This window comes from Mus caroli, chromosome 7 (genome assembly GCF_900094665.2).
Source record: "Mus caroli chromosome 7, CAROLI_EIJ_v1.1, whole genome shotgun sequence".
Classification (NCBI taxonomy): Eukaryota; Metazoa; Chordata; class Mammalia; order Rodentia; family Muridae; genus Mus; species Mus caroli.
In genome coordinates this window covers 47,099,817-47,119,877 of record NC_034576.1, presented here as the reverse complement: position 1 = coordinate 47,119,877, position 20,061 = coordinate 47,099,817, and the positions used below count along the sequence as shown (strand labels likewise).

Genomic DNA, 20,061 nt, shown 5'->3' with positions numbered 1-20,061 from the left:
TCTCTGGAGCTGTTCTCTTCAAGAAGGTGCCGCCTGCCTGCACTCTGCTTTGAGAGAAGGTGTAGTTGGTATTCAGTTGGCAGCAGGAGGGTGTTCCAGGCTGAAGAGTCAGTCAGCCGAACAACTCGGCCATGGGAAGAAGAGTTAGGAAGGGCAGGCTGGCAGCCTGGGCGGGCTCTGAGAAATTCAGAGGTCAGCCTGGGGCTCCAGCCCAAAAGTTCTTCCCAGTGCCCAGGAGGGGGTTGAGAAAGGTAGGTCCAGACACTCGAGAACAAGACTCCAGCCATGAGTGGAGCGGCGGATGGAACTAGTTCTGAGCAGGTCCTTGTGCGGAAGGACAGGCCAGCGCTGGCCGCAGGGAAAGGGGGATGCAGGAGGAGGGTGGTAGTCCCAAAAAAGCCTTTTCAGAGGAAGGGTTTGGAGATGGGTGAGCTCTTTGGCCGCATCCTAAGCTCTAAGGCGGTTTGATGGTTGGAGACAGCCGTCAAAACTCGGGATTTCGGGGCGTTAATTATCGCCTCGCGGAAGCCCGGATTTCTGTGGTCGCCTCCTGCTAACCGCTTCTGCTTCTGCGCGGTAGACCGAGCACGAGCAGCAAGAGGCAACTCCGCCCTCACAGCATAAAAGCCAATGAGGACTCGGTCCGCCTCCAGAAAATGCAAATTTTGGAGGGCGGTCTCCTGGACCCCACCCTCCTCTCCAGACCAATCAGGGCGCGGTCCGCTCGCTCCGCGGGCTCTCCGAATAAACAGGTGGGGACTGCGCCTCCCGGAGCCGCGGGCTCTGCTTAGTTGCCTTCTCCGGTTCCAGCTCGGAACTGCTGGAGCCTCCCCGGCTGATGAACACGAGGCCCAAAAAGGTTATGAAATCCCGACCCAGCAGGATATGATGACACTTGCCTTTAATCCTAGCACTTGGGAGGCAGAGGCAGGCGAAGCTCTCAAGCTCAAAGGCCAGCCTGGTCTACAGAGTGAGTTCCAGGACAGCCAGGGCTACACAGAAAAACCCTGTCTCGGAAGAATAATCCCCCCCAAAAAAAAACCGGACCAAAACAGAGCTGGATCAGGGACCCACGGGCGAGGGAATCCAGAGAGGACAAGAGTCTCGAGACAGATGACCCAAGAGGGAACCCGGAGAAGGCGGAGACCAGCGAGGATGCGGAGGGTCCGGGTTGCACTGAGGCTGTGGAGCCCCCTCCCTACACACACACAAGAGAGCGGCGCAGCAAAGAGGCGCAGTCGCAGTGCGACAGGCTCTTTATTAGGCTCAGGGCGCGTCCAGTAGCAACAGCTTCTGCATGTAAGAGTCCAGCCAGCGGCGGCGCTCCAGGGCGGCCAGCAGGCGCGCGCGCTCCCGAAAGGCCGCGTCGTCAGCTAGCGCCAGGCTGCGCCGAGACAGGGGGCTACCCAGGCCCGCCCAGGCACGGCCGGGGGCGCGGAGGCTGGGGGAAGAGAGATGTGGTGATTGCGCGCTAGGCCCCACAGGCCACCGCGGGTCCCGACTGCAGTCCGACGCTAAGCACCCCTGCCCTCCCCAACTCTCCGCATGCGGTATCTTGCCTTCCTTTTGGGGGGGGGGTCTCTCCTCCCTTCTTTGGGTATCTGGGACCTCACACCTACCTGAACACACCAGCGAGGGGCAGGGCAACACCTGAGGCAGGGCCAGTGCCCCAGGGCACAAGCAGTAGCAGCAGCAAAAGCAGCAGCAGCCGCTCTCGGGGGCTCCTGGACATCTGGCAGGTCTCCATCACCTGTGGATACAGGGGCCAGAATCTCAATGTCACCATCCTGCCCAGAAGCCTAGGGCCCACAACCCAACCCTGCCACCAGCCTCCTGCGGGACCCCCTACCGTGCAGTGGGCTCAGGCAGCTATGCTCACGCCCCTTTTATATACCCTCACAGCCCCCGCGGCGGCAGTGACGCAGGCCGGGCTGGGGGCGCGGGGTCACTCCACCCCACGCTCATTAGGAGCCGCCAGCGGTAATGAGAAGCCTGGTGGGGCCCTGCGCTGCCGTGGCCAACACCAACTAATTGGGACCCAGAGCTAGTACTGAAGAAGGGGGGGTGGTGGTACAGACAGAGAGGTGGACACAAGGGGTGTGTCAGAGGGATAAAAATAGAGACTGGAAAGGGGGACCATCAGAGCACAAGTCGGGAACACAAGAGAGAGGCAGGGAAGAGAGCAGAGGGACACAAGGGAGAAAGACAGAGAAGAAATAACCTCCAGACAGAAGGGCAAAGACAAGATGCCTAGGAAGGGAAAAGCAAGAAGGAAGAGAGGAAGGCTGAGAAGAGAGGGTGTGGAAAGGAGCTGGTCAGGAGAGAGCCAGGGACGAGAGAGAGACAGAGACAGAGAGAAAGAGAGACAGAGAGAAACAGACAGAGAGAGAGGCAGGCAGTGGTAGTGTGCAAACAGGTGAAGTCACCACCGTGAAATGGGACACAGGAGGCCCTGGGCTTCCACTGGGAAAAGTGTCCCTACAATGGACACCGGGGCATGGTGAAGATTAGGGCCAACCATTCATACCTGGCATGTTTCAAGGGGGCTCCCAAGGCCACCCTATGGTGTCGTTCACTCAGGAGGCAGAAACAGAACCACTGCAGATTTGAGGCCTGTGTATGCTACATAATAAGACTGTCTTAAAGAGGGGTGGGGTGGGGGTAAAGAGCAACACCCTCTTCCCATATCATGGGCAAGGGAACAGGCCCTGGATTCCTACCTCCACAGAGAAGAGGGGCCAAGCTTGGAATCCTAAACAGAAAGGTGGTCCAGACAGGGCCTCCCACTTCTATGTTCTGAAAGCCTGGATTCCTGGATTCTTCAGTCGGAAGAGAACAGTATGGCCTGGTGAGGTTAGACTAGAAAGGTACTAGGGACTTAGATTCTTAGATTTGAGTGGGGAGTGGGAGAGGACACAGAACTCATTCTTATTTACTTTGTATTTCGGGACAAGGTTTCTCTGTGTAGCTCTGGCTGCCCTGGAACTTGCTCTGTAGGCCAGCCAGGCTGGCCTAGAACCCAGATCCACGGGCCTCTGCCTCCCGAGTGCTAGGATTAAAGGTGTGCTCCACCACCACCCAGCTGGATTTTGTGTCTGTTGGGTTGATAGTTTTGTTTGTTTTGTGTGTGTGTATTTGATTCGTTGGGTTTTATTTTTGTTTTAGAGTCGCTGTAGCTCAGGCTGTCCTGGGTCTCACTAAGTCACCCAAGCTTGCTTTGAACTCATAATCCTCCTGCCTGTGCCTTCCGAGAGCAGGGATCACAGGCCTGTACCGTCATACCATGCCAAACCCTGACTGCAAAGAGATCATAGCTTGCTTCAATTCTAACTTCCTTTTCTACCTTATCGATGAGATCCTATGTCTCTGTCCCTTTAAGAATCCCAGCCTGTTGCTATGCTCTCAGGATTCCCCAGGGAGGGGGTCAGGTGCGTCACCTGTCACCTGTGTGCCTCTGGGACCCTACTGCCTGTTCCATCCAGCGCCATTCGGCTGCACTCCCTGCCTATCTCTTTGTTCAGAGCTGATCACCTGCTGTTGTCTTTGATACCACCGAACAGGTAAGAGCTCCCCCCCCCCCCGTGACTCCGGATGACCCTGTCCCATCCCAGCTCACTCGCTCCTGCATCTCCAATCCACCAATGGAGTTACTGGATCCCTAGCTCTGTAAACAGGGGCCTGAGCCCACTGTCCTGTCTGCATCCCCATCAGGTTGAGGAGTCCACACCTCGCATCCCTATTTCTTAAAGCCCTTGAACTCTAAGATCCAGACATCATCTAGCCCGTGGTCCAGGGATCCCGTGTCCTTCCCCCTGTAACCCTTCACCCCTGCTTGTAGGCCCCAATATTCAAAATCTCTAAGTACCCAATTTCTGCCAAGAACCAGAGACACAGACTCAGAGCCCAACAGTTTGTATCTCAGGACTGTGGAGTCTTCCTCCTCCCTCTGAGTTTGGGCCCCAGCTCTTCATTCCCATCGTCCTCAGGTGTTAAAGCCTTTGCAGTCCTGGCCTCTTAAGAGCCTTGGGAGAAGGTTGTCCTATGTCCCCTTGGCCATCTGACACCCTCTGAAGGTGGAATCTAACATTTGTGAGACCTTGAAAAGGTGTCATCCTGTCCCAATTTTTCAGGGACCCCACTGGAAAACGCACTACCACTCCCAGGAATCCCTGAAGTCCTGTATCCTTGGTGACCGGTTACCATCCCACAGCCTCCAAGGAGCTGCTGTTGGCTTTTGCCAGGGTCCCTAGACAGATCTGGGACCTCCTGGGAGCCGGTGGGTGTGGCCTCTGGGAGTGGGTGTGGTGTTTGGGTGGGCGTGGCTCCAGATGCTTTGGCCTTGACTGTTTCCTACCTACTCCTTCCACAGCTGTAAGCGTCTCAGAACCATGCAGCCCTTCAGCCCCATCTTCTTCCACCTCCTCTTTCTCTTTAATGGTCTGAGTTCCAGGGCAGCTCCCTCACCAGGGCAGCCTGTGGTCTCTGACCTCCAGGGGATGCTCCAGCCCTCTGGGATGCCCACTGGTACTCTAGAAAATCTTACTAGAGATCAACCTACCCCAGCATCCTCTGCAAGCCATCCTCCTGAGCACTCCGAGACACCACCCTCAGCTTCCCCTCACATCTCCACAAAAATCTTAAGGGAGACCCCTAGCCCCAGCCCCTTTCTTTCTCTAGAGACTCCCATTCCTGACCAGCTCACATCAGTAGCAGAATCTCAGGGTACTTCACAAATGAGTCCCTCCAAAGCAACACTTGCTAAACCTGAGACCCCCAAACCTGACCCAACTGGAATTTCCCCGTCTGACTCTCCAGAAACCCCAAAACCTAACCCCTCCAACACCTCACCCTCAGAGTCTCCTGAATCTGTATACACTGACCCCACACCAACTCTACACCATGAATCCCCTGAAATCTCCAAAAGAGATACCCCCAAACTCTCACCTGGTGAAGGGTCTAAGATACCAAGTCCCAGACCCACCCAAGTCCTCAGCTCCAAATCCCTAGAGACCTATGACCCCAGTGCCACCAGACACCTAAATTCTGCACTGGAACCAACCACCCACCCTGATCCTACAGAAAGTCCACAGTCAGTCTTTCTCACCACTCACAACTCTAATCCCACTGATGTCCCCCAAACCCAATTCCCCACAGCCCCCAACCAAAATGTAACAGAGATGGCTAGGACCTCTGACTTGGAACCCAGCTCTAGTCTTCCCACCCAGCCAACAACCTTCAGGGAGGAAGCCACCACTCCCAGTGAGCCAGGCTTGAGTCCCAGCCCAGAAGCCCCTGCAGTCACCCGAGTTGCCACCCCTGGCCTGTCCACCTCAGAATCCCCAGGGACCAAAGAGCTGCACGTACCCCAGAACTCAGACCCTAAAGGGCCAGATATCCCTCTTCCCTCAGCAAGGATTGCAGGGCCCCCCGCTCCTCTGGAGCACCCCAATCAGGTAGCACCTGCCCCTCAGAGACACAGCGGAGGAGACACAGTCAACACGATCATCGTGGTGGAGCGAGTGAAGGAGACGGGTGAGGGGCCTGAGGGCTGAGACTGGAGCCCTGGGTCTGAGGGAGGAGGGGTAGATCTGAATCCCTGGGTATGAAGTGGGGGAGTCTGGAACTAAGGGAGGAGAGTTGGGTCTGATGGAGAAGGGCTGGGTTTGGATCCCTGGTATGAGGGAGTGAGGCTGGGACTCCTGGGTCTGAGGGATGAGGGCAGGGTCTGGACCCCCGTGTTTGAGGGAGGAAAGTCCTCAGCTCAGGTTAGACGGCTGTGTCGTTCCTCAGGGGTGACTCTGGTCAGCCGCCCACGAGGCTCCGTCGGTGGGGCTCTGTGCCTGTTCTTCGCGGGGACAGGGCTGCTGATTGGCATCTTCCTGCTGCTGTGGTGCCTCTACCGCCGAGCCTCCAGACACAGGTCCTTTGCCCACCACCGGCTCCGGGACAGCGGAGATGAACCAGGTGAGTGTTTGCTCGCCCGAGAAAGACCTTATCCAGGCCTTACAGGGGACTTAGAACACCCTTCTAAAGAACACACACCCCTGTCCAGGGTAAGTATAAGGCTGACCCCACCGTGGTCTGGCTCCAGCCCGTTACATCTGAAATTATTCCTTTTCCTCCTCCTCTGAGGCGGGATCTCACTGCTCAGATACCCAATACACACACACACACACACACACACACACTACACTCCCTCTCTGAGCCTAAATTCCCCCCTATACCCACACACCCTCTCTGCTCAGTTAAGCCCCGCCTAATTGTGGACCACACCCCCCCATCGAGGCTCGCCCACCACCACCACCACCACCTCCCCCCTCCCCTCCCCACGCACGCACGCACGGACACGATTGCAGATTGCAAGCCCTCCCACGCACGGCCAGCCACCTGACGCGTCCCTCGCCCTTGCAGTCTTGCACCTCGATGCCCCGAAGGACCCGCTGGATCTCTACTTCTACGCCCCCGATGCGTGGGTGCCCTCCCACATCGCCACGCAGCCGCCACCTTCCACGCCCCCGCTGCCGCCCAAGCTGCCCCCTCCGCCCCGCGGGCCGCAGCGCCTGGAAGCCCTGTCGCCCGCCGCACTGACCCCCAACTTCTTCTGAGGACCGCGCCGCAGACCCGGCCCAGCTTCAATGCCTTAGCGGGACCCCAGAGCCAGGCTTCCCAATAAACCACCTCGCCCACCCCTGGAATCTGTGCCTGCGAGCGCCGCGGGGCCGCGGGGCCGAGGGGAGGCGCGGCCCAGAGCAGCCGGCAGCTGAGAAACTGGGGTGCAGACCGGGCGGTGGCGGAGGGCTGGGGTCCGACTGAGCCAGGGGGGACTGGGGGGTCGAGCGTAGGGCAGCAGGAAGAGACCGGGGTCTGCACACCCACCGGGGCCACAGCACGCGATCCGTACACCAGAGCGTTTATTGGGAGTGGGCGGGGCAGGGCAGGGTTTACGTCACAGAGACAGACACCAAGACACCAAGACCCTGCCCCAGGAACAACCCTCTCCTCCCAGCCCCGCTCCCCTTCCTGGGATTCTGTAACTTCTCTCACACACCTCCCCCCACCCACCCAGATTTCTACGTTGAGAGAGCGGTGTCTATGAGGGGAAGCACCCCAGATTTGGAATCATTTAGCCCCTGAGGGACACACAACAAATGGCCACTGAGAAACCGAGGGTGGTCTGGAACCACCCAGGAGAATAAAGTGCAAGGATTTGGGGGTGGGGGGGCGAGGGGGATCCTGAAACCACCACGGGGAGGAAGAGGTGGCCTCGAGCCGCTGAATTAATTAATAGCTTTGAGCAGCCACTACTGAGACCTGAAAACTGAGTCAGAAAAAGAGCACAGGGTGAGCAGAGCCATTTTGGCCATTTCCCTGGACATTGATTGTACTAAGCTAAGGACAAGGCCCGGCAAAGTGTGCTGGTGAGGGGACGAGGGAAGAAAAGGGGTGGGGGAGACTTGAAACCGCCATTTCCCCTCAGAAACGCTGGTGAGAATCAGTCCTGGGAACGGCGGCATTGGTGGTTAGGTTAAACCAGCTTGGAAAAATGCAGAATGGTTAGGCGAGCCTTGAAACTAATAGAGGACGACCATGAAGTCTTCTGAGCAGGGGACCACCTGAATAATCTCGGGGTAGCCTGAGAATCCCTGGGGTCTTGGGGAAAGGGGTGAAACCTCAAAACCACAAGAGAGGAAGAGGTTGAACTGTCCCTCCAAACAAAGCCCTCAGAGGGGAGATTTGAACCCACACAGGCAGAAACAAGCGGAGAACGACTTTCAGGGGAGTCTGGGTATCCTTGAAACTGCTAGTGTGCAGTTTCACCCCCGCAGGAGGCAGTTGAGAAGGAAAGAGGGCTGGTCGGACCGCACTGGGAACAAGGGAGGACTTGCATCTTAAGCCTGAGGCAGGGGAGGAGTGGGGTTCCTCGACACTGCCGCTCAGGCTAGATAGAGGTGTATGGAGTGGAAGTCCTGGAAACTGCCGCACAGTGGGAGGGGCCGTGGTCAGTAGTCCCGGACAGGGGGCGGGGGCCTCGGAGGCTGCACTGTGCTGTGTGTGGCCCCGTAGGACGGAGGCGGCGCGGGGGGCGCCCCTGGGGGCTCAGCCTCGTCCTCCATTTCACTTTCGTCACTGCCAGCCAGCTGGTCGTGGCCAACAAAGCCACACTTCTCCTCGCTCATCTCCTCCGGCTCCGCCCACGGCTGCTTCTCTCCCGAAGCAAAGACCCCATAGAAGATGACACCGCCGTAGTGCACCAGGGAGGCTATGAGGAACACGTACTGCCACTCCTCCCGCGTCTGGGGGCAGACAAGGCAGATCAGAGAGGGGTGGATGCACACCTGTCAGTTCCGGGGCTCTGCAGGGTGAGGCCGGAGGCTAGCCAGCATGGGCTACACGGCTTGAAAAATACAGATACTGGGGCCTGAAAGGTGGCTCAGAGCTTAAAGAGGTCTTACTGCTTGCTTTTGCAGGAGACCCAAGTTTGGTTCCCAGCATCCAAACGAGGCTGCTCACAGTCACCTCTGTAGGCTCAGCACTCACATGCAAATACACACATTTAAAACGAATAGGAAGCCAGGAAGCGGAGGCAGGTGGATCTCTGTCAGTTCGGGGTCAGCCTGGTCTACAGAGTGAGACTCAGACCAAAGGGGAGGAAAAAATGGAGTTGGTGAGAACAGAGCTGCCAACCCGAATGTCTGAGCTCTGTCCTTGAGACACCATGATGGGAAAAGCAAACCAACAGTTGTCCTGACCTCTACACACATCCCATGCCACAAATTAGCTCACACACATTAAGTTAATAAAAATAAATTAATTAATAAGCATAGATTTTCTTTAAGAGCTAAAAGAAAATCTCTGAGCAGGGCTGGAGAGATGGCTCAGCGGGTTAAGAGCACCTACAACTCTTCCAGAGGTCAGGAGTTCAAATCCCAGCAACCACATGGTGGCTCACAACCATCCATAATGAGATCTGACGCCCTCGTCTGGGGTGTCTGAAGACAGCGACAGCGAGCAATTGGGACTGGAGCGAGAAGGAAAAGTGTCTGAAGACTTCTACAGTGTACTTACATATAATCAACTAACAAATCTTTGAAATAAATTAGAAGTTAAAAAAAGAAAGAGGCGTGGTGGCACACGCCTTTAGTCCCAGCACTCAGGAGGCAGAGGCAGGTGGATTTCTGAGTTCGAGGCCAGCCTGGTCTACAGAGTGAGTTCCAGGACAGCCAGGGCTATGAGCTCAAGGCCAACAGAGTGAGAAAGAAAGGGTAGAGGGGCTCGGAACGGTTAAGAACACTGGCTGCTCTTGCCAGAGGGTCCTGAGTTCAATTCCCAGCAACCACAAGGTGGCTCACGATCTGTAATGAGATCTGGTGCCCTCTTCTGGCCTCCAGGCATATATGCAGACAGATGCTATATACATAATAAATAAATCGAAAGAAAGAAAGAAAGAAAGAAAGAAAGAAAGAAAGAAAGAAAGAAAGAAAGAGAGAGAGAGAAAAGAAAAGAAAAGATAGAAGCCGGGCATGGTGGTGCACGCCTTTAATCCCAGCACTTGGGAGGCAGAGGCAGGCGGATTTCTGAGTTCGAGGCCAGCCTGGTCTACAGAGTGAGTTCCAGGACTGCCAGGGTTATACAGAGAAACCCTGTCTCGAAAAACGAGAGAGAGAGAGAGAGAGAGAGAGAGAGAGAGAGAGAGAGAGGAAGAAGAGTAAGGAACTAAGGAACATTGGGAATCTAGAAGGTTCCAGGCAAACTCTGGGAGGGCTGTGCTAACCTTGTGCTTGGTCATTGCACCCACGATGATGGGGCACACCATCCCAGACAGTGTGCCCACGCCATTGGAAATGCCCATCAAGATGCTGGCATAGCGAGGGGCGATGTCCAAGTGGTTCACGTTAAACCCTGGTGGGGTATCAAGGTAGCAGACATCATACCAAGTCCCACCTCAGATAACCCACTGAAGTGCTACATCCACCCCATCCCCTGCTCTTCTGAGACACTCGTTTTTTCAAAAATTATATTTACTAATGTGTATAGGGGGTGAGGCAGGGAAGTGAACGTGTGCCTGCAGTCCCCGTAAAGTCCAGAAGAGGGCGCCTGATCCGCCAGAGCTGGAGTTATTGGAAGTATGGTAGATGCTGGAAACCCAACTCGGGTCCTTTGCAAGAGCAGCAAGGGTTTTAACTGTTGAGACATTTCTCTCGTTCCCAGGGCCCGAGCTGACTCCAGTACCCCAAACTGCCTATCTGAGGTTCTCACCAGAGATGGCAAAGCCACTGAAGCCCACAGCCAGGACCAGGAAGGAGATGGCCACGCCCTTGGAGTGCGAGTATCCGACCACCAGCAGCAGCGTGGCTTCCATCCCGAAACCTGAAGAGGGTCATGTCTCCCAAGTGCCCGTTGTGACTCCGTTGGCCACCTCGCCAATGACAGTCTTGATCTCACCCCGACCCCCTTCTACTGACCCCTTCTAGTCACTCTGACCTGCAGCAGACCTGACCCTGGTTCCACCAAACTAGACTGGGTCCTGCTTCCCCAAGACTCAACCTGATCCATGCCCTTTGGTGCTCTGCCTCCAAAGCGTCCACTGTGACCCCACCTTCTGACTAGGCCACTCAGTAAGGACCCAATACCTCATCTCTGAACCCTCAAGAGACACTTCTCATACGGAAGCTCAAGACCCCACTCATGTCTCCATCGCTTCTGAACCCCACTCTCAGCTGAACTTGCTAAGTCCCCACTCACAGCCTGGTGTTCCCAAGTCCGCACCCATGGCCTGTTTCCCAGTCGCCTGTCTCCTCAGGTCCCCCATCCACAGCCCTCCCCACTCCCAGCCTAGTTTAAGTCTGGTTCCACCTAGACTCGTGAGGGCCCCATCCTTCCAGTTCAGCGTCTTCTCTACTCCATCCGGGTCTGCCTACCCTTCCAGACTGTGGTCTGCAAACCTGACTTGGTGAAACTGTTGCACACCGCCCTTCCTCACTCGGGTTGGGTCTGGTCAGCCACGCCCTTGACCCCGCCTTCGCCCCACCCATCAGCCCTCCCCTTTGTACTCTGCTCCACCCACTCACCCCCGCAGTTCATGAGCTTTCGCACGTTGGTAGTAGACATTATGTGACGACTGCGCAGAAAGTCAGCGATCTGGCCTCCGATGGGTACGATGATGGTCATGACAAGGTGAGGCAGCGCCGACACCAGCCCCACCTGAGAGAGCGGGTGAATGGGCATTCACACCAGATGTGATTGGGTGACCCCCACCTCCTCCTCCATCCCTGCCTCGGGACGCAGGCACCCTGTCCCTCACCCCCATCGAGTCCCCTACTCCTGCACCCCCACCTTGCTGATCTCAAAGCCGAACACTTCTTCAAAGTAGGCAGGCTGGGAGATGAGGAGCAGGTAGAAGGTCCAGCTACGGCAAAAGTTCGCAACGATGATGGCATAGACGGGCATGGACGTAAAGAAGCGCCTCCAGGGTGTGTTAAACTTCTGTGGGGGGGTGGGCGGGGAGGGGAGGGCAGAGCAGGCCATGCTAAGACTGATACCAGGACTTGAGAACTTTGTGTCCCACTAGGGACCCCAAGATACTTCACAGAAGCCTCGAGAATGGGCCAGAATGGGCCACACGTTTCTTCTGAGAACTTAGGAATTCTAAAAATGCAGCCTTCAGGTTGCATTGCAAAGATGAAGGATGGGTCCTGACTCTCAGAGGCTCCTCAGGTTTCATGATAACCCATAAATCGCGAGTCCAGTAAAACATCGATTCAACCACTTACTCCCCCAAAGTCTAGACACACCCACCAGCAATAGCTAGCAAAAATTCACATTCTAATCCTCTCTGCTGTTGCCAACAAAGCCTCATGGGTGGCTCTAAATCACCCACCTAGTAGTACCTGCCATTCCTAAACTCCATCCCACCTAATATGGAATCTAGCCCAGCTATTTTCTTTCTTTCTTTTTTTCTCTTCGTTTTTTTTTTTTTTTTTTTTTTTTTTTTTTTAGTAGTAGGATTTCTATGCAGATCCTTTTTCATTGTAAAACACCCTTCACTGGGCGATTCTGGGCAAACGATGGATGGACCACTGAGCTAAACCTCTAACCCAGATGAGAAACAAAGCTTCAGGAAATACCTGGCCTAGCCTTGAACTCATTTTATAGCCTGACCTCGAACTCGCAATCCTCCTGCCTCGCCCCGCCCCCACTTGCCCCCAGCCTTTTGCTTGGCAGTTCTATCTTCTCTGGGTCTTTGCACAGGTTTGAACGCGCGCGCGCGCGCGCACACGCACGCACGCACGCACACACACACACACACACAGTCATGTAGCCTTGTACCAACCGTAACGGGGTTCATGAGCTTGGCGCTCTCCCCGATGGCATCTTCAATGTATTTGCGCTCCTCCTCGGAGATGCTGGGGTGCAGTGCCGGTGACTCGTAGGAGACAAGCAACCAGAACAGGTACCAAAAGATCCCGAAGCTGCCTAAGGGGGGGTCAGCAGGGATATGGGTGTAGGGTGACATCCAGAGTTGCTCAGCCAGCCCGAGTGCCACCCAGAATCATGCATCTGGGTCCCTCACCATAGACATAGAAGACAGAACTCCATCCTGAATACTGCACCAGGACCCCAGCCAAGGGCATGGCAACCACCGCCCCGGCATAAGAACCTGAGGAGACAATGAGGGTAGAGAACAGACCTAGTCCCAGGTCTTTCCTAGATCCAGGAAAGCAGCCCCTCAGCCCTGAAATCTCTGCTGCACCTACACTGAGATCCCAGCTCCTAGCTCAGCCCTCCTCACACAAGAGCTGCTCCCCAGCCCCTTCCTCTCACCGCAAAAGGCTGTCGTTGCCAGCCGACTCCGTTCTAAGGGAGGGGCCCATTTGCTCCAGATGCCGTGGCAAGCAGGGTATGTGACCCCCTAGGGAGGGAGCACAGAGGTCAACAAGAAGAGGTGTGGTCAGAGAGGGAAGCAGGGTTTATGGGGCAGGCTTTACCTCCACCAATCCCTGAAGGATCCTCACGAAGATGACACAGCCATAGTGAACGCGGGCTGCTGAAGGGATCAACATGTTTAGGGTGGAGGTAGCCACAATAGCAAAGCCAAAGACCCTGTTGAGAAAGGTGGGGGGAAAAAAAGAGTCTAGCCATGCCAGATATAGTGAGGTGTTCGAGTGGCACTAGCCATCCAGCCTTCCCACTGCTCCTAGAATTTTTCCCTCCCTGCCTACATCAGGCCCTGTGTATAACAGAACTAGGGGCTGCCTCCAAGATATGCCCTCAAACAAGGACCCTCCCAATTTCCCAGAGCCAAACCCAAGGCCACACCCTCTAGCTCCACCACACACAACTCCAATTTCTGCCAACTTGAGACACTACAACGGTACCTGTTGGCTGCGAATTTTTGGCAGATAAATCCTCCAGGAATCTGAGTGACAATGTAGCCCCAGAAAAAGGAGCCATGTATGAGGCCGACAGTCTCTGGATCCCAGTTGAACTGGGCTTTCTGTGGGTCAAAATACATATCAAACTAGATGCCCCCCAGACTCTACCCTCTACCAATCAGCACCCATAGACTTAGCACCTCAGCCAATCAGCAACAAGATGCCCCGCCCACTCCCCAAATCTACCAATCAGAGCTCAGTGGATCTCCGCCCTTCTATGTTGCTAGGGCCTGCCCTACCACTTTAGCTACAGGCGCTGCTGCCTAGAAGCTCAGTTCTACTTGCTTGCTTACCTCAGTATCCCCTCCCTGAATATCCCCAAGTGTAGGGGTGACTGCCTCCTGTTTGTGGACAGACCTGTATGGGGTCTAGGCAGGGCCAAGAAGCAGCTAAATTAGGTGTGTTCCCAATTACAATAGAGCAAAGGACAAGGTTCAGGTAAGCCACAGACCAAACCAAGATTATTTTTTTCTTTTTCCAGTCAAGGACATAGCTTGTGTAATATCCAAGTTAAAATAACATAAATCTGAGCTTGGACGAGGCTTTAGATGTGGGCCAGAACTAATCAGGTGGACATAGGCAGAGGTGAATTTGGAAAAGAGCTTGAGATAGCAGTGAAATTATTCAAGTGTGATCCGAGAACATAAACGTGGGGCAGGGCCAGAAGTAAAAGGGCTAGAAGGTCTCAAAGCAGCCACAGTAGCAAACCTAATGCTAGTGTTGTCTTTTCCACAATCTGGGATGGAAAGGAGGCGGAGCTTCCTTTATATAAGGGCGGGGCTGAGGAAGCCAGGAGTGGGATGAGATCTGTAGGGAGGCACGGAAAGGCAGGACCAAAGGGTGGTAACTGGGAAGGAGTGCAACCTGGACCACGGACAGTGAGCAGGACTCGCCAAAGCAGCTACCTGCACCACCACGTGGCCCCCACGGTGGGTTGTGCTGTTGTTGACCATGGACACGATGGCCACGCCCAGGTTGCAGCGGATGCCAAAGCTGATACAGAAACCCAGACCGCTCATGATGGCGATGATGTAGCGGCGAGGGAGGCCAAAACAGGTGCAGTCCACCACAGGCGGGTCCCGCGTGTGCGTGGTCACTGGCCGCCCGTCGGCGCTCAGCTCCAGTGTCTCTGCGCCTTCCTGCCGCTTCTCCAGTAACCTGCAGGGAAGCGAGAAGCAAGACTCAGCAGTCTAGGCCCCTCCTCCCGGTGACAACAGGGGTCCTAGGCTTAACCTTGCTTGGCTGCCCTCACTATGATGCAGGCATCTCTGGATCTGTGTTTCCCTCCCTCTATCCAAGAACTCAGAGTTCCCTCTCTTCCCTGTGACACAGGAGTGCAGGGCAAAACCCACGTCTTTTGCCAGACCCAGAATCTGAGTCCGAATTCCTTCCAGTCCCGGGAGTCCAGGCCACCGGCTCTCTCCTGCCTCAACTCTGGGGTCAAGATCTTCAGTCGACTTCTCCCCAGCCCTCTCTCATCTCTCCCCACTAGGGAGTTATAGATTCTACACAACCCGTAGAATCAAAGAGCAGGTGCCTGCTAGCCCCCACCGCAAGGCTCCAAGACTGTCCCCAGCCCCCTCCAGCAGATGCAGATCCGAGTCTATTTGAGTCAGCAAAGGTACAAAGGAGAGCCCTGCGCAAAGGTGTCAACAGAGCAGATGCTTCCGAGCCATCTCGGCTATATATATCGACCCCCTCCCCCTTCCATCTCCCCCTGTGGTTGCCTTGCCCTGCTTCCAGGCCCCAGATGTGGGGTTGAGTCCAGCTAAAGCCGCCTGAAGCCCATTCCCACATATGTGGTTTGGGGACTCCCTCGCAGGGTGCCGAATCCAGCCGTCTGGCTTAAGTATCCATCCCTGGGGAATCTGGAGTTCAGACTCAGCCTAGGGGGCAGGGAGGGGGAGTGATAACTGGTGTCCTGGCAAGGGACAGATGGCCCTGGTAGGGAGATTGGCGCATTCATTCCCCAGCGTGACTCTCGCCTCCGCCCGATCTGCATCCAGGATTGAGTCTGTGATGATGGATAGGGCTCATGGAAGGGCTGCCGCCCAGCCTGAGGGAGGCTGCTGGAGACGGGAGAGCCTGACCTGGAGGCAGGAGGAAAGAGACCAGAGAGGTGGGGAAATTGTGGGGATGAAAGACAAAGAGCTGTGAAGAGTGGGGCAGAACCATGGGGAGTAGCCAGAGACTGGGGCGGGGAGACCTAGTGAAGACGAGAGAGAGAGAGAGAGAGAGAGAGAGAGAGAGAGAGAGAGAGAGNGAGAGAGAGAGAGAGAGAGAGAGAGAGAGAGAGAGAGAGAGAGGAGAAATCAAAAGATAGTGACCCAGGGAGTAAGAAAGGCAGAGTGGGAAAATGACAGAGACCTAGGGAGAGGGCCAGAGAATGAGAAAAAAGGAAAAAAGGGAGGTAGAGACTCAGGGGCGAGAACACAGGAACTGACAGACAGGCAGCAAGAGACACAGCTGTGCCGTGAGGAGAGCAGAGAGAGGAGAGTGGAGAGCGCCTCTGATGCTAGAAAATGGAGAGATGAGGACACACTGAGGACAAATGATCTGAGGCCATGAAGTGCCTGAGTGTGGGGACATTTCGTGTTCTGTGTGGCCCCTCTGAGGCGGGTAGGCAGGCAGGCAGGGGATCGGGCTGCCTCCCAGGAAGGGGCGAGAACAGATGGAGGCGAGGGAGATGGGGACGGGGGAGGAGAGAACAGCCAGACGGGCTGGGGGAGGGGGGAGGACCAAAGAACACAACCGACAGCCCCATACTGAGACTTAAGGAGGTGGGGAGGGGCAGGAAAGAAATGGGGTGGAGTCGGGCGGTGGTGGTGGCACACCCTTTGATCCCAATCCCAGCACTCTGGAGGCAGAGGCAGGTGGATCTCTGAATTCGAGGCTAGCCTGATCTACAGAGAGTTCCAGGACAGCCACAGCTACCCAGGGAGGCTGAGGCAGGAGGATTGCTGCAATTTCAAGACCAGCCTGGGCTACAGAGTGAGACAAGTGAGGGGGCGGGGCAGAGATTTAACCCAGTTGGTAGAATGTTTGCCTAGCATGTAGGAAGGTCTGAGTTCCGTCCCCAACACTCCATAAGCCAGGTATATTAGCACACATTTGTGATCATAACAGAGGCGGGAGGATCAGGAGTTCAAGGTCAGCTTGGCTATATAGTGAATTTGAAGCCAGACTGGGATACACCAGACTTTGTCTCAAGGAAACAAAACAAGCCGTATGGTGCTGCTCACCTTTAACCACAGTACTTTAAGGAAGAGGCAGGATCTCCGTGAGTTCTAGGCCAGCCAGGGCTAATGGGCCAGAGCCTGTCTCAAAAAAAAAGGGGGGGGGAGGGTCCCAAGGATAGAAGGAGAGGGGTTAGACAGTAACCAAGAGAAAGAAGGAAGAAAGGTGGAGGGAACACACCCCAGGAGCTGGGACTCAAAGCCTTCAGAGTAAACCCCACAGGAGTGAAGGACACCCCCCCCCGCTCCCCTCTATACAGCATTAGCCAGTGAGACTGGAGATTGACCGGGGGTTGATTTCTGATATTTGACTGACTCTGAAACTATAGGTGTGAGTGTAACCCCTGAATTTTGATATTTGTTATTTATATTTGATGTCAGATTTCTCTAAGCCATGCAAGCTTTACAAACAGGATTCTGAGTCTCATACAAGATTTAAAAAAAAGAAAAGCCAGGAAGTTCAAGTGTGGCCTGGTGGTGTGAGCCTGTCATCCTACCACTTGGGAGAAAGAGGCAAGATGATCAAGAGTTCAAGGCCAGCCTGGGCTTCAGGAGATCCTGTCTCAAATAGCAAGAGTCACAGAAAACTCCCATCTCCTCTCTGGATGACCCCAACTAGGCCAAGGATCTGGTGAGGGAATTCGTCCCTTGGGTTAGGTGGCGTTTCCCCAAAGGAAGACCGGGTCTCAACTGCTCCCTAGGTATCTGACCACTGCCTGCGTCTCTGTCTTCCTATGCCTTGGCAGTTTGCTGGTCTCCTACGGTAGGAAACCGAGACTCCAAAAGCAGATCTCCCAGGTCCAAGGTCACACTCCTTCTGCGGACCTGATCTGCTCCTGGCCTCCACCAATACCATGCTGGAACCTGACTGTAAGAAGCAAGGACCCCTGGCTCCTCCACGTTGTCCTAAGTCACCCTGGGTTACCTGGTCCAAGAGATCCCCCTCCCCGATAAGCTAGCAGCACTCATCTCCAGGAACATCTATCGCTCTGAGCTCTCATTTGAAGCTTGGGAAGGAGAATGACCTGTGTACCAATAATATCCTCCACTGTCAAAGTAAACTCGGGATTTTGTTTGCAAATAAATGCTTGCCCCCCTTCCCAATTTTCTGCTGCTTCTCCTGCCTCTGGGGTCTCTGAATTCAGAAAGAGAAGGTGAGACTGGAGACCCAGAGGGGAGATAGAGAGGCTAAGGGAGGGGGCCTGAGGAACACCTGTCTCCTGCTGTCACCCCCTCCCAGCCCCCTCCACCAGCACATCTTTCTCTAGCTCCCCTGACTTCACGCTGGTGTATTTTGAGAAACTCGTGAAAGGAGGCGAGAAAAAAGGGTGGGGAGGGGCTGGGAATTGGAAAATGAAGAGGTGAAGCTGTCTCAGCTCCCCCCTCCACAGCTCGCCTCCCCCCCCCGCCCCCCGCCGCCGCCACATACACACACTGCACCTTCCTGCCTTCCTCTGTCCACCTCATCCCTCTCATGTTACTAGAGGGTGGGGTTAACTTTGGATCTAGGAGGTGAGGTACAGCAAGCTGGACCATCACTAGCATAGTTCTCGGGTGGCCCAGTAAGATGGTCTGAGGAACATGTAAAGGTGGACTAGGGCCCTGTGTGGAGGGCACTATGCCCACGAGGCCATCTCCTCCCTGCACTGTGGATAGATATTTTTAGGCCTCTCAAGAGCTGAGTAATTTCTCTGACTTGGAGCCAGAGCTGGGGTTGGGGGTGAGAGGCTGGGAGGTGTCCAGGCTACCTCAAGGGACACTGGGGTCACTGGAATCATGGCCCTTGGTGGGAGCAAATATCGCCAAGTTCTAACTCATATCCCTTGGGAAGTCCATATTACCCGCAAGATTAATTTGGTTTTGTGGCCTGAAACTCCCTTCATCCCCCTCACCCCCAGGACCTAAGATACCCCAGTTTTCCCCTCTCAGCTTAACCCCCCTCAAGGACAAGAACCAACAGCCCCAATCCGCTTTAGCTCCAGATTAAAAGCCTCGAGGGACTGAACCTGAGAAAGAGGAGAGGTGGAAAGAGCCAGGGTGGGGAGATAGCGGTGAACAGTCAGAGATGCTGAGAGAGACAGATCAAAGTAGGGACCAGAGGTCCAGGGAAGAAGAGAGGAAGGGGAATACAAGAGTCAGAGTCAGGACTGATGGACAGCTAGTGGCCGCCCGCATTGGCTCCTAATCAGAGAGAGGGGACAGACACCCAGTGGGAAGAAGAACCCAGAGAGAGGACATATCTAAAGTAAAAGACCGAGAAGACAGGTGGACAGAGATCCAGAGAATAGGGAGGGACACACAATCCCAAAGAAAAGTCGAGCCCGAGGTGCGGGGGACCGGGGGTGGGGGGTGGGGGGGAACGATGATGAACTAGGCAGGGTGGAAGGACAGCACTGACAGGACGGAATCCTGAACAGATGGGTGGGCCTCCCCACATTGTGCCTGGGTGTCGCCTCTCTTCTCCCTCTGTCAGTTGCTCTCGGATGGAAAGGGGGCATCCTCATCCTTACCCTCCCAGGAACCCCACCAGGCTCACCGGTGCAGCCTCCCCAGGGCGCGCCCCGCCAGCTTCCGAAACTCCTCCTGCCGGAACTCCATGGTGGCTGTGCCCACGCGGGTCCCCTGCCAATCCCCCCGCCCGCGGGCCCGGGCGGCCGCGTCCGGGATCCCGGGGTCCGCCCCGGCCCGGCCCGGCCCCGCAGCTCCGCTCGGGGGGGAACCAGGCTGCGAGTGCCCGCTGCCCGGGGCTGTAGCGGACTCAGCGTCGGGGCGGGGCGGGGCATCCACGCCCACCAAAGGAGGCCCCACCCCTTGTAGGAAGGACCCGCCCTCTCCTTCCAACAGGCTACCTGGAGATGCTAGGCCAGTTTTCTCTTGGCTTGGCTTGCAGGCTAGACCCCTCTCTCTTTCAGCTCTTCCATCCTAGAGCCTCCACCTGTCCACCCCAAGGCCGCGTCCCTGGGATTGAACTCCGAGTTGCCTCGCTCCCCACTATAATACACTCCCCAGATACTCTGCACGTTCCAAGCTCTTTGAGTCTCTTCTTCCCAGATCTCTTTGCTTCTGAGCTCTCTTCCCATTCGACCTTTGGCTTGCTTCCTCTCCTTCACTCTTTTTCTTTTCTTTTAAAAAAAATTTTTTTTTTGAGTGCCACACACCTTTAATTCCAGCATTCAGGAGGCAGGCTATGAATCTGTGTGAATTCAAGGCACAGGCATGGGAGGCAGAGGCAGGCAAATTTCCGAGTTCGAGGCCAGCCTGGTCTACAGAGTGAGTTCCAGGACAGCCAGGACTACACAGAGAAACCCTGTCTCAAAAAAAAAAAAAAAAGTTTATTCTTTTAAAGTTTAATTAGGTATGCATGTTTTGCTAACATATTATATATCTGTGTA

At 55.3% G+C, this 20,061-nt stretch overlaps 3 protein-coding genes and 1 long non-coding RNA gene across 8 annotated transcripts; 2 read left to right on the top strand and 2 right to left on the bottom strand.

The window, feature by feature from the left end:
* Positions 1 to 1,200: 1,200 nt before the first annotated feature.
* Positions 1,201 to 6,895, bottom strand: Pth2 (parathyroid hormone 2). 4 transcript variants are annotated; one of them, XM_021167014.1, is made up of 5 exons: positions 6,877 to 6,895; positions 2,721 to 2,819; positions 2,528 to 2,622; positions 1,620 to 1,750; positions 1,267 to 1,441 (listed from the first exon to the last, which is right to left on the bottom strand). In XM_021167014.1, exons 4-5 carry the CDS (start codon positions 1,745 to 1,747, stop codon positions 1,267 to 1,269), a joined length of 303 nt encoding a protein of 100 aa, XP_021022673.1. In that variant the 5' UTR covers positions 1,748 to 1,750; positions 2,528 to 2,622; positions 2,721 to 2,819; positions 6,877 to 6,895. The 4 variants fall into 4 exon arrangements, with proteins under 4 accessions (XP_021022674.1, XP_021022673.1, XP_029335967.1 ...); XM_029480107.1 differs by lacking the exon at positions 6,877 to 6,895 and adding an exon at positions 6,590 to 6,622; XM_021167015.1 differs by lacking the exons at positions 2,528 to 2,622; positions 2,721 to 2,819; positions 6,877 to 6,895 and adding an exon at positions 1,850 to 2,046 and having other exon boundaries at positions 1,201 to 1,441.
* Gfy (golgi associated olfactory signaling regulator) lies at positions 3,452 to 6,688 on the top strand. Its single transcript, XM_021167011.1, has 5 exons — positions 3,452 to 3,560; positions 4,131 to 4,276; positions 4,370 to 5,532; positions 5,791 to 5,964; positions 6,412 to 6,688. Exons 3-5 carry the CDS (start codon positions 4,389 to 4,391, stop codon positions 6,603 to 6,605), a joined length of 1,512 nt encoding a protein of 503 aa, XP_021022670.1. The 5' UTR covers positions 3,452 to 3,560; positions 4,131 to 4,276; positions 4,370 to 4,388; the 3' UTR covers positions 6,606 to 6,688.
* Slc17a7 (solute carrier family 17 member 7) lies at positions 6,895 to 19,433 on the bottom strand. Of its 2 annotated transcripts, XM_021167009.2 has the most exons (13): positions 19,206 to 19,433; positions 14,339 to 14,591; positions 13,727 to 13,801; positions 13,377 to 13,495; positions 12,987 to 13,101; positions 12,823 to 12,910; positions 12,572 to 12,658; positions 12,332 to 12,474; positions 11,335 to 11,484; positions 11,070 to 11,202; positions 10,258 to 10,368; positions 9,773 to 9,900; positions 6,895 to 8,294 (listed from the first exon to the last, which is right to left on the bottom strand). In XM_021167009.2, exons 1-13 carry the CDS (start codon positions 19,265 to 19,267, stop codon positions 8,001 to 8,003), a joined length of 1,758 nt encoding a protein of 585 aa, XP_021022668.1. In that variant the 5' UTR covers positions 19,268 to 19,433; the 3' UTR covers positions 6,895 to 8,000. The 2 variants fall into 2 exon arrangements, with proteins under 2 accessions (XP_021022668.1, XP_021022669.1); XM_021167010.2 differs by lacking the exon at positions 13,727 to 13,801 and having other exon boundaries at positions 19,206 to 19,430.
* Positions 15,464 to 17,766, top strand: LOC115031559. The gene is made up of 3 exons (XR_003837232.1): positions 15,464 to 15,552; positions 17,051 to 17,300; positions 17,416 to 17,766. It is a non-coding gene; the product is annotated as an uncharacterized LOC115031559 (long non-coding RNA).
* Positions 19,434 to 20,061: the final 628 nt, after the last annotated feature.